The sequence below is a fragment of the Macrosteles quadrilineatus genome, unplaced genomic scaffold (genome assembly GCF_028750875.1).
Source record: "Macrosteles quadrilineatus isolate MER2022 unplaced genomic scaffold, UCM_ALF_1.0 Scaffold_4__1_contigs__length_99947679, whole genome shotgun sequence".
NCBI lineage: Eukaryota > Metazoa > Arthropoda > Insecta > Hemiptera > Cicadellidae > Macrosteles > Macrosteles quadrilineatus.
Window position 1 is genome coordinate 37,173,149 of NW_026542597.1, and position 12,618 is coordinate 37,185,766.

The 12,618-nt window shown below is 34.3% G+C and overlaps 1 protein-coding gene across 5 annotated transcripts in view; it reads right to left on the reverse strand.

Moving 5' to 3' along the window:
- Positions 1 to 12,618, reverse strand: part of LOC128991720 (protein unc-79 homolog) — a 53,820-nt gene that overhangs the window by 23,378 nt on the left and 17,824 nt on the right. For 4 of the 5 annotated variants that reach the window (XM_054414845.1, XM_054414842.1, XM_054414843.1 and 1 more), the window contains 8 exons: positions 11,702 to 11,819; positions 10,850 to 11,019; positions 9,938 to 10,086; positions 8,476 to 8,633; positions 3,579 to 3,760; positions 2,888 to 3,092; positions 1,896 to 2,081; positions 1,102 to 1,173 (listed from right to left, as the gene is read on the reverse strand). In XM_054414845.1, coding sequence (XP_054270820.1) covers positions 1,102 to 1,173; positions 1,896 to 2,081; positions 2,888 to 3,092; positions 3,579 to 3,760; positions 8,476 to 8,633; positions 9,938 to 10,086; positions 10,850 to 11,019; positions 11,702 to 11,819 — 1,240 coding nt within the window. The remainder of the gene's footprint in view (positions 1 to 1,101; positions 1,174 to 1,895; positions 2,082 to 2,887; positions 3,093 to 3,578; positions 3,761 to 8,475; positions 8,634 to 9,937; positions 10,087 to 10,849; positions 11,020 to 11,701; positions 11,820 to 12,618) is intronic. The other variant, XM_054414844.1, reaches the window with a different exon arrangement.

Sequence of the window (12,618 nt, forward strand, 5' to 3'; positions counted from 1 at the left end):
AACAAAAAACATAACTATTTTCAACTGAATCTTCATACCTTCATTACATCAGGTTTGGTTGCACTTTTATTCTAATTGACTGGAAGATCAGCTATAATGTACCCTGAATATTCAACACTATTCTTATTTTAATTTTTTTCAATTGTATTTATTTAGGGGTTTCTTTTGTTATAATTAATTTGATCTATGAGTTTAAAATTTTCCTGGTTGTGCAGATGAAGTTTTAGCAACAAATAACAATAAAATTGGTTCAGAAAATTGTTTATAGAATAAAGATTTCAATCCACTTTTAGTTAAAATAAAATTGCAAACATTTAGTTTCAGAGTAAAAATTATTTTCTTTTTGGGAAATTGAAAGTGAAGATTGTTAAACAAATATTTTTATTTTTACAGCCCTCCACTGAAACTGAAAGGTAGTTGCCTTCCCTAACCAGAGCTTTAACCACCACTGTGTACTTAATGGGCCTAAGGTTTGCATGTGATACACTATGGGCCCAAAAGATCATTGCACCCCTCTCCTCCTACCTTGTGGGAGAATTCCCTCTTCCTTGCACCCTCCACAAACCTAAAACCTCTTGCTCCCCAGAGCCCAGTCCACTGGGCCTATTTATTAAAGGTGCCCTGGTCCTTAAATGTACTCAAACGTTGAAATCACTTCTAACTAGAACAATGTGGTAAGACTAAGACAAATTCTTGCAGGCATTATTGTTTCCTTAGAAGTGAGTTGCATTTTCGTTGACGTGTACTTGTCACTGGTGCTTTGAAAACCGCTAGAGGAAAAGATGACCATCTGTTGAGTATTATTATCATCTTCTCACCACCTACCACATCCTAGAATTCTAATCCTGAAAACCACACATGTAAAAGATTTGATTCCAGATTGCCCAGGAGTGAAAACCAAATACACATAGCGATAGATATTAGTCTAGAATCATCAAGTTTTTTCCGTCCAACACCCAACACCAACCATCGATCGACCAGATCATTGACCATGCAGCTAACATGCGAAGCAGGATCCCGGGTACACCAATGCAGGGCTGATTCTATAGCTACCTGGCAGCAGTACAGTGTTATTTTGGGGCATACACCCTAGGAACTGACCCAATCCAAATCTAGAACTTTTCCGCTTCAGGATCGGAGCAGACGACTGTCGGCTGTACACCTTCTCCTTTTCTGTGTACAAACCAGAACTTGAGCGTTTAAGCAAAGAAAGATTTTTTGAGCCGGTTGAATTTTTTTGTGATCTTGAATCACATGTTACAAAAGAACACAATTTTTAATTCACAAGAGGATAAATTAAACGTATGGATGTCAAAATATTTATTTATCAAGCAATATTTGAACCCAATTGTTTTGTTTTATATAAACTATTTTTCAATCCCAATAACTTTCGAATCTAAATGTTTTTAAAGACAGGAATAGTGTAGTGAATATGCTTAAAATTTACAATACTGTGAGAACCCTTGTAATTTTACTTTAAGAGCAATTTTGAAAGACTAAAGTTATTGAGGAAAAATTATTAATGAAAGGGGAGATATCCAGATCGATATTTTATCTACCGGTACAGCATAAATAGTATGGTTTCATACAAGAAAATTTCATCTAGCGACTAAATTTAAATCAAAACCTGTTTTTCTGTTCAGGTCTTTCATGGAGAGCATTAGTTTTTCAGTGTAGCTTCTAGTCAGGAAATTTTCCAATTCAGAGAAAGTTCTGGCCTGAGAGACTTGTTCTTTTTTTCTTCTCTATATTGAAGAACTAACAGCTTAAATATGCTCCTAACCACCAGACCATTTTATTACAATATAGCTAATAGTCATTGGTAATTGACAACGATGTCAAACGTAGGCATTCAGGACATAAGTCCTATTACAGTCACAACCACTACCACTGACCCTCCTTGGTGTCCTGCCGAGGGACCATGGACGCTGGAGCAGACATGGTGCGCTTGTACGGCCACTTGGGACCGAAGCTTGCGCTCAGTGTCTTGCTGGAGCCTGTATCCGACTGAGTGAGCGCCTCCTGTGCTCGATGCAGTTTGCGTATGAACACCTCACTCTTCATGTCCGTGTTTCTCAGATCTGCGGAGAGCCGTCCAAGTTAGGGCAAAAATAATGTTTGATCATGATACTTTGTTTTTTTAAGTAGTGAAATTGATTGATAGTTTTTCCCATTAATGGGATTTTTTATCAGAGTAGGAAATAGGTTTTTTACTGAATCTTTAAATAACTGAACCACCTGGATTATTATTTAATTTTTGAACAATGAAATCTTGGAATTATTAAAAACTACTGAACTAAAATGCTGACTCACTGTTTTGAGGCAAAACACGAATGTGTAATCGAAGTTAACTGAGCAGAAAACTCTAATTATATTATAGAAATTCTAGTTAGATATCTTTCATGTCTCAATTTTGTCCTAATAGTTTTTATTTGTACTTGAAAAATGAAAGGCATCAAAGACTGCCAAACGTAGCAGTTTAAAAATATCAGGATGTGCATGTTTTCCGTACTTAGTTCCGTATCATAATAATCCAAGTATAAGAGATTTACAGTTTTGTGGAGATTGACCAATAAAGAAGAGGGAGGCGGCAAAACCACCCGCAAATCATAGGGTGGTATTATGCATTGCATTCATTTATATATATATTCTTCCAAAAGAGAGGGGTAGCGATATCCCCCCAAGCCCCCGCCCCTAATTGCCACCACTGTGCAGAAACATGCAATACTTACTATTGCAGTAAGTTCCAAGGCATAAACGATTTTATGCCTTGGAAGTAAAATTGCACTTAAGCATTTTCATTAGATTCATTCCTGAATGAGACCAAACTAAAGTTTCCAAAAACAATTTTAAATGTTAAAGCATTTAAACTCTTTCTTGCTGTCACCTCTGAAGTAAGAAACATCTCCGGATGTCTTTTCCAAATTGAGCTGAGCCTCAAGGAAGAGCGCATCGAAACGATTCAAAAAGAACTCCCAGGAAAGGATCTTGCGGTCGCTGAGGCTGTTGTGGAGTTGGTAGATAGATTGAAGTACCATCGGACGGTCAACAATCACAGAATCAAACTGTGTCTCCAAGCACATGATAAGAGACTAAAACAAACGAGTTTTATCAAAAATAGTTTCTTCCAACAACAATCAAACATGTTTTATTTATGTAGTTGATCAAACGCATAATCTGCTAAATAAATTTGATGACACATTTTAAATTTGTAAAATGCTGTTCTTTTTTTTCAAGTTAGAGCACTATTTTCATTCAACCCAACTGATCGATACTATAATACTCAGGTTGTACAGTGACCTAAATCATCTATTGCTTCCCCTGTTTAGGCTCCAGAGATTCCTAGAGCACCCCTTCCATTCACAGTTCAGTGGTGGGGTTGTATGTGGAGTATGTCCACCACTCCTAGTTGGTGAAGATTGTAAGTCACATACACAGGTGGTACTAAATTAACCCATAGCAATAAATTGTTGAGATGACTGTTCAAAACAACTAAAGCCACAGTAGTGGGTATAATCATAATATGATTATATTGATGATAGTGGGTATAATATCATAAAGTCAAAGCTTCAACCTACCTGCATAGCAGTGTCATGGACAGTTCCTAGATAGAGGGTAGCACGTTGGGCCACTTGTACGTTAGGGTCGTCCATACTCGAGATCAGATAACAAAAGGCATTGGCCAGAGCTGCTTGTAATGGCATCACAGCTCTCAAGGGCGTCGAGTCCATGAAGCGAGCGATCACTGTCACTCTCTCAACTGTGGAAGTGAATGGGTTGAATGTTTAAATCATTGTCAAATCCCAACCTAAGAGGTAGGAGGCTTGAGTGGTAATGTTCACTAATAAAAGTTTAAAAGGAATTAAAAATTATATTACAAAATATAACTAAAATTTAAATGAAACACCACTGGGAAAACTCTGTATAATTTATAAATAACAAATAATTATTGATTAACTATCAACATTATGTTGCAAATGACTACTGAAAAGTTTAATTCCTAAAAAAAACGGAGTGTGTAATTTCTATTGATATGTAAGACAAAATTAGTTGAATCGGTCACCTTAGAGATCAAATAAGTTTTTTAAATGGTGATGAGTTAAAATTACCAAGGAAACAACTTACTATTCATACAAAATCAAAATGAGCAAGTTGACATTTATCCAAAAACTTAGCATTGGTGCCTATTTTGGGTTTGTTGGTGGCCTGGCTGGATACGGATTTTGGCTTGCATACACCCGAGATAGAGAACCTTACCCCAGTCTAGATTCGCTCAAGAATGCTGGTCCTTGGGTACATAAGCCATTGGTTGTTCGAGAACTTCCCTTGACTCCAGAAACTCGAAAAGATATCCAAAAAGAGTTCTATGATTGAAAATTTATCTACAAAAAATATGTCTTCAAATTTAGGGCCTGTGACACATTCATCTAAAGAGAGAAGAAATTTGTTTTTGCAGTGATTTGACCCCACGACAGCATTCAAACACTCGAGAAGTCCATTCCCTAATGGAAAGGTTCATTAGATTCTCAACTAACCAAAAGGATAATTATATAAAACAAAACATTATGGAACACACTTCCATTACTGCTGAGATTATTTTATGTTGGTCGTCTCGGATGACCAACGTGCAAGATTTTGAGAATACTTTGTTGTGGCCTATCTACGAGTTCTGCATTTGATCCTTTGACAAACAAAAGAATATTTTGATGAAGCAAACCTTTACCTACTACATAATAGACTCTTCCGTTACTGCTGAGAGACTGATCTCGGATGACCAACATGCAAGATTTTGAGAATACTTGGTTATGGACTATCTACGAGTTCTGCATTTGATCCTTTGACAAACAAAGAATATTTTGATGAAGCAAACTTTTACCTACTACATAACAGACTCTTCCGTTACTGCTGAGAGACTGATCTCGGATGACCAACATGCAAGATTTTGAGAATACTGGGTTATGGACTATCTACGAGTTCTGCATTTGATCCTTTGACAAACAAAAGAATATTTTGATGAAGCAAACCTTTACTTACTACTCTTCTGTTACTACTGAGAGATTGATCTCGGATGACCAACATGCAAGAGTTTGAGAATACTTTGTTATGGACTATCTACGAGTTCTGCATTTGATCCTTTGACAAACAAACGAATAATTTGATGAAGCAAACCTTTACCTACTACATAATAGCCTCTTCCGTTACTGCTGAGAGACTGATCTCGGATGACCAACGTGCAAGATTTTGAGAATACGTGGTTATGGACTATCTACGAGTTCTGCATTTGATCCTTTGACAAACAAAAGAATATTTTGATGAAGCAAACCTTTACCTACTACATAATAGACTCTTCCGTTACTGCTGAGAGACTGATCTCGGATGACCAACATGCAAGATTTTGAGAATACTTGGTTATGGACTATCTACCAGTTCTGCATTTGATCCTTTGACAAACAAACGAATAATTTGATGAAGCAAACCTTTACCTACTACTCTTCCGTTACTACTGAGAGATTGATCTCGGATGACCAACATGCAAGATTTTGAGAATACGTGGTTATGGACTATCTACGAGTTCTGCATTTGATCCTTTGACAAACAAAAGAATATTTTGATTAAGCAAACCTTTACCTACTACTCTTCCGTTACTACTGAGAGACTGATCTCGGATGACCAACATGCAAGATTTTGAGAATACTTGGTTATGGACTATCTACGAGTTCTGCATTTGATCCTTTGAAAAACAAAAGAATATTTTGATGAAGCAAACCTTTACCTATATACCACATAATAGACTCTTCCATTACTGCTAAGAGACTCATATCGGACTTAATTCATAGAGTGTTGTAAATGAATAATGTCAATTAAATTAAAAATAATGCTTAAAAAAATGATAAAGCCATTTTCAATTCATATAAAGAGTATAAGGACAGGTGCATTAAAAATTCCTTGAGAAGTTTTTTTTGGGTTTTTTTTTCTCTTTTGATTTTTAAAGGAATACATTTTAAAAATTTATGTAGCCTACTGCATTAATAAATGCCTTTTATCTGATTTTTTTTAAGAGCTCCAATTTATGTTTTCCAATTACAAAGTTATTTTTTTACTTGTATTGTAGTTATGATTATATTATGATATTACAATAATACTTTTTATACCCAAACTGAAGGAAATGCTAAGGGAAATCCACTATCATGTTTTGTAGCATACAAGAGGTTCTACCCGCGAATTTACGGGTGTACAGAAGCCACAATTAAATTGATTTAATCAACTTTGACTTTATATTTCATTTAAAAGGGCCCAAGTTTGAGAAATTGTCATCCAAAAGAATGTTCAAGCGGTCGAACCTTTATACCTTACATCTTAAGGTGGCCGAGGTGGGTATGGTTGAACCTGAACTCGCCGCTCTCTTTCACGACGTCTTTAATACTTTAATACTTTTCAATGAAATGGCGACCTGTTAATTAAAGATCGGTGACAACCTCTTGGAACGAACAACATACATGGTTTTTTAATCTCATATTCATTGTGATTCGAACACCTTTAATCACTCACTTTCAAACAGCTAGAAATAGCTCCACTGTCCATTCACTGCACCTCGTTTAGTAACATAAAAGTAAATAATAAAATAAGTAAACAAAGATGTAAACAAACAAACTATATTGTCAATTGCATTGGCCAGCTGTTGTTCCCTAAATTAATCGAATAACGTTAACTTCCAAAACATGCAAGGCCTTTGGAAATTAGCCTGTGGGGCAGAGCCCTTAGGGAGTTCGTCCATATCAATACTTTTTGGCAAATCTACACACTCTAAGCATCATTTTGATATGTCATATGCCTATATTTATATTTGGTAAATGGCCTTAACCGTTTACATACAATTTTATTGTATCCCTTTAATAATATAATAGATATATTTATGAGTCATTTTGAAACAAAAGCAAAAGAATAATGGCGTATTTTCCAAGAACCTGTTTACAGTACGTTGATGACATATTTGCAGTTTTTGATAAAAAAGAAAGCCTTAATGACTTTGTCAACAAATTGAACTATTTTTATATGTCAATAAAATTCACATATGAGGTTAAAAATTATAAGAAGATCTCGTTTCTAGATGTACTAATGCTACAAAGTGATGAAAAACTAGTTTGATATTTACAGAAAACCAATCCACACCAATGGGTTTATCAACAAAAAATATCAGCTTTTAATTCAATGATTTTTTGCCTCTTAAATACCCCACTGTCCCAAAAAAATTATAATAAAGAACTTAAATACCAAAAAAGACGTGGCTAAGTATAATGGTTATGATACCAAAATTGTAGACAATATGTTGACCAAAGCTTAAAAAAAAAAAAAATATTCTAGAACCAACCACAAAAAAAATGGATTTAAGCGGTAGTGCTTAACTATCCATATGTTACATTGTTTAAATTTATTATTGTAAACATAAACATAACCTTCAGTTTTGTACTGCTCAGGCAAAAGAGTTTAAAGACCTAAATTATAGCTGTTCACGATGATGTAAAATTTCTCGGTTTGTACGTAGATTCAAAACTAAATTGGAAAAAAGCATTGAAAATTTGATTAGTAGATTGAATTCAGCTTGTTATCAAATGATATGTTTAAGAAACACAATTGACTTAAAAACTTGTTTGATGTTATACTATGTATACTTCTATTCAATTCTTCAATATAGAATTGAATTCTGGGGCTTTGCATCAAACATTGATTTAATTTTTAAGATTCAGAACAAACTTTTGAATAATGACATTTGCACCATGGAGAACATCATGTACCTAAGCCATTTTGTTTAGAATTAGGAGTAATGACTGTTCCGAGTTTAACAATTTTTAAAACACTTTTGGTGGTAGAAGGAAATTTTGAAAAATTTTGTAGTGAAAACACTGAGCATAGGTATGAAACTAGGTTCAAAACTAACTTTCAATATCCGCTGGATCGTCTTTCATTAGGAGAAACCCCAACATACATGGGCAAAAAACTATTTAATAAACTGTCTCAATAATTCAAGAACAAAATACAGTCCAAGCATTTCAAAAGCAGCCTTGCTAATTTTCTTTTATTAAAAACCTATTACAGTATAGATGAGTTCTTAAATGATGAGGTTGTGTAAAAATAAATTTGTTTTAACTACATTTTTTTAACTGATACATTTTGTTTATACCACTTTTATTTTTATAGTTTTAGTTTATTTTTGTAAATCCTTAGTCTTAAGGTATTTGTATTTTGACAATGTTACCTGTTTTGTAGCATAGCTATACTATGTAAACGTTTTATTTTTTATGTAAGATTTATTTATTTATTTATTTAATAGACTCTTCCACTACTGCTGTGAATCCCATCTCGATAGGTGCCATGCAAATTCATGAGAATACTTTCTTGTGGTCTATCCACTAATAGTAATGGTATATTGGATCCTTAACCAATCAAAAGGATATTTTATAAGAAGCAAAACATTACCTGCAACAAAACGAACTCTCCAATCACTGCTATGAAACTCGTCTTGGATGACGCGCCAGAAGACGTCCGAACCAGACGGCAGAGTGATGCAATGTAGGAGGATCGGAACACAAGTTTCGCAGATGTGTGAATGTTCAGCATTGCAAATGTCCCACAAACTGTCAAATAAAATTTTGATTAAATTAGTTTATTTAATTTTATTGATGAAATCTTCTGTTAAAGGGAACATTCATTATTATCAATGATTTCTTTTCGATATATTGATATTTTATTTTTTGATCCCATAAATTGATATTGATGAATTGAAACAAATCAGCTGACAACTACAATGAATAAATTGCTCAGTATCAACAAATAAAAATATATTGGAATGAAACTGTTCTAAACTAACCTAACCAACCCAAACTTGCTGTAAATGTAAAAATTCTGTTTGATAACCTATTCCATTTCCCACATGCCTTTTATGTTATTTAATAGAATTTTAAAACGGTAACTTAGCCTACAGCAAGTCTAGTTAGTTATGTTAAGTTAGTTTGGAATAGTTTCATTTCTTAATCCATATAGGCAGTTCTCAACTGGTAGTTTAAATGTGTTTGAATATATTAAACAGAAGGAATATGGCTTGTAAAAGAAAACAAAAAATATTGATAAATTGAAAAGAAATCATCGATAATCATGAATGTTCCCTTTAACAGAAAATTACCGAATTTCTTTGCAAATTATTCTTAATCGCCAAGAAAATATCACCATAACAAGTAATTGATAGGAGATGTAAACTGCACAAGTGGTTTGTGAGAAAAGTCAAATTGAGCGTGACACCATACATTGTGTTAAAATAAAAATATTTGGATCGTTTCATTAGAATATTGGATTGGACATAGATTGTTTGGGTGTCTGAGAGATTATAATGCTTGAAATTAAATCTGATGATTGTTGGTTTTGATTTTGAACCCAGAGATGCGGTGACGTTTGTCTAATAATTAATGATGCCATAAATGGTTCACATTAAGTAATAACCAGATTAGGAATTGGACGGAAAAACACGTGTTATAGAAGTAAAAGAATATAAGTGGTGGATGATAATTGATTGATCACAGGTGTTGTGTTGTGAACATGAGACCGATTCATTTCAACTAATCAATTAACAAAATTCGCCCACTTTTTGAGTCTTATGTCTCACTCCACTCAATAGGTTGGAGAAAGTTGTAAATGGACTGTCTCCAGATAATTATTTAAATTGATTTATCATGCTATTTGCTTACATTAGAACTAATACTTCTTTGGTTAATTGTAAGAGTAGTTGCCCTAAAATTTTGTTATATTAAAAACTAAAAAGGAAGAATTCTTTGTTACTTCTTACCTCTTACGTTTTTATTTATAGAAAGTCTATCTCTTTTAAGAATCAGTCTCACGTTCTAACAACAGAATTTGAAATAACATTTGTTTACAGTATTCCACTCACTTCTTGATGATGAGATTCTCCTGACACCAGATGATGAAACCTCGGTGGTCCTTGACAGCCTTGTTGAGAGCGTCTCCGTGCAGCACCATCAGATGTAGACATTGCAACATGTAGTACAAGACATCTGGCTCCTCAGTCTTCGGCAACTCCTACAATCCACTTAGTTCTTTACTACTGAATGACTATCGACTTCAATCGTGTAAATTCTGATAAGTAATGTCGAGCTAAGGAGATTATTATAATAGGAGAGTGAAGGTGACTATGAATATAGCTAGACATTCTATCTCTGTGTTTAAGTTGTCGCCAGTTTTAGAATGTAATTGAATTGTGCATCCAACATTGTGTTCTGATGTAAAATACTGGTTTCTGTCGAATGCGCCAACTTTTGAATTGCAATTGAGTCAAACTAATAAGCCAACTTATTATGTCGGCCTTAGTTACTAACAACAACAACAAGACTACAAGATCGCGCCTCTCATCCTACACTCATCTTCATTCATAATTGGCTTAAAATACCTACTTTGTATGGTCGCCATCACATTGAAAAATATTAAAAAGTATTAAAAAAGTATTGTAAGCTATAACATATTTTAGGAGGCATCAAGTAGCTCAGTAACAAAAAAAAACAAAGGGAGAAAATATGATTTTAAACTCTATAGGACTTTGTGAGAGGCTCATTTCTTTAAATAAATTTTTTGTATAAATAGTCTAAAACCGTTCCATGTAATGAATGAAATGAAATTGGTGTCTCAGTCTTTCCACCGCAAAACCAATGGTTGTCATAGCAACCTTGCATTATTGTGTTTCTCTAACACACCTCATGTAGGAAGACAAATCTGTGGACAATTTTCACACATCTACAGCCTACATAACAATTGAACATAATCAACACAGGAATAAAGCTTCATTTACCTTCAGCAGTGTGTGTATATATTGCAGCTGGTGTGGCAGTTCATCTATAGAGAAGCGGAACTTGCCGACAGATGTGTGCCAGAAATCGTCCATGTCATCCTCCGAATGCTCCACGGGCTGGTCATTCTCACCTACCAGATTCGGTCGGGCAATGTTCACCTTGGCTGTGGCTACATATTTTTAAAGATTTGTCAGTTATTACAAAATTTGTTTTGGTCAAAAGTTGTTGATACCTAAATGTAGTCTCAATATGGGTAATATATTAGGTTATAAAATTTGTTTTGGTCAAAAGTTGTTGATACCTAAATGTAGTCTCAATATGGGTAATATATTGAAACCACTTCAAATTACAAAAACATGCAGAACTATATTCTCAAAACGCGGAGCACATTTCTTGCCGAGGAAAAATAGCGGAGTGATACGGACCGCTGGTAATACTTTCTCTAGGGCACCATTTGTATTGCCAGCTGAACCTAAAAACGTGTTGTATAGTGTTTGTAAGACTAATTATTTATATGCTTTATAGTGACTGTAGGAAAAATATAATGTGTAAAACGAGTGAAAAAGGCCTTTGCTGCACTCGAGATCATTCCGCACTCGCCTGCAAAGTGCCACTTTCACCACTAGTTACACAAATAACTATAGTCTATTTCTAAACTGCTATTGGTGCGACAAAACGTCGGAATTAAAGAACTTTAGTGTGTAATTTTATTTAGTATCTTTTATGTGTATCAATGAACTGTTGTGTGACAAGGACTGTGTTCTCCTGATTTCAATAAGGTGAATGATACCTATCTAAAGTATCTTAGTATGGAAATATTCTACAAGCAGAGTATTCTTTGATATACAGACCGACGTCAGTATCGGTGAGTGTGACGGCTCGAGCGACGGCTGGTACTGCTCGCTCAGATATTATCATCGGAGCCAAATCCAGCTGCTCCATCACTGTCTCCACAGTGGCAGTCATGATCTGCAATCAACAGACAACATCGTCACAATCACAATACAACCATTATGTTGAGTTCTTGAACATTGTTTTGGATAAAGTTTTCAATTTTCTATCTAGCTTGAGTCAAACAATATCCCTCAAAAAGAACAAACGAATGATGATTATGTTTTAATAGTCAAAAATCTATGTATACTTAGACAATAAGAGTTTTTCTTCTGTAACATCCGTTTTTGGCCCGTCCCACTAAACCTATTTATGTGTTGTTTAAAATATATGACCTAGCAGAAGGACAAATGAGAACCTAGAGGTAAATTTATTTAGGGCTTCCTCCCAGGGTTTGATTTATTTCTAGAGATCACATTTTAAAGATCCATTGATGCTGACCTATTTTATTAGTAACAGGTGATAACAAATTAATTGGGTAACAGGTTTAAATGTGAATTATAGTTAAATAACAGCTTATCCATCAGTGTTTAACTACAATCAGTTAGCAAACACTAGAGGCAAAACTGTTTATTAAAACAGATCTTAGATAGACTAGGCTACTTTTAGTGATGATTGTAACACCTAATTGAGGCAAGTAAATCACTCTTCTTCATGTTACATTTCTTCAATCAATAAATTTACTGTCTTAAATGAACACAATCTTAAAAGGTCACATTTATGTCAATATTAATATTTGTTTTAAGCCACTTATGGCTGGATAGTATTGTTGAACTTCCTAATTTATATATTTGTTTATGGATTCAACAACAGCTTATCCACACCAGTCATTAAAAAAAATAGACTTGACACGAGCAAGAAACACCATAGTATTTCA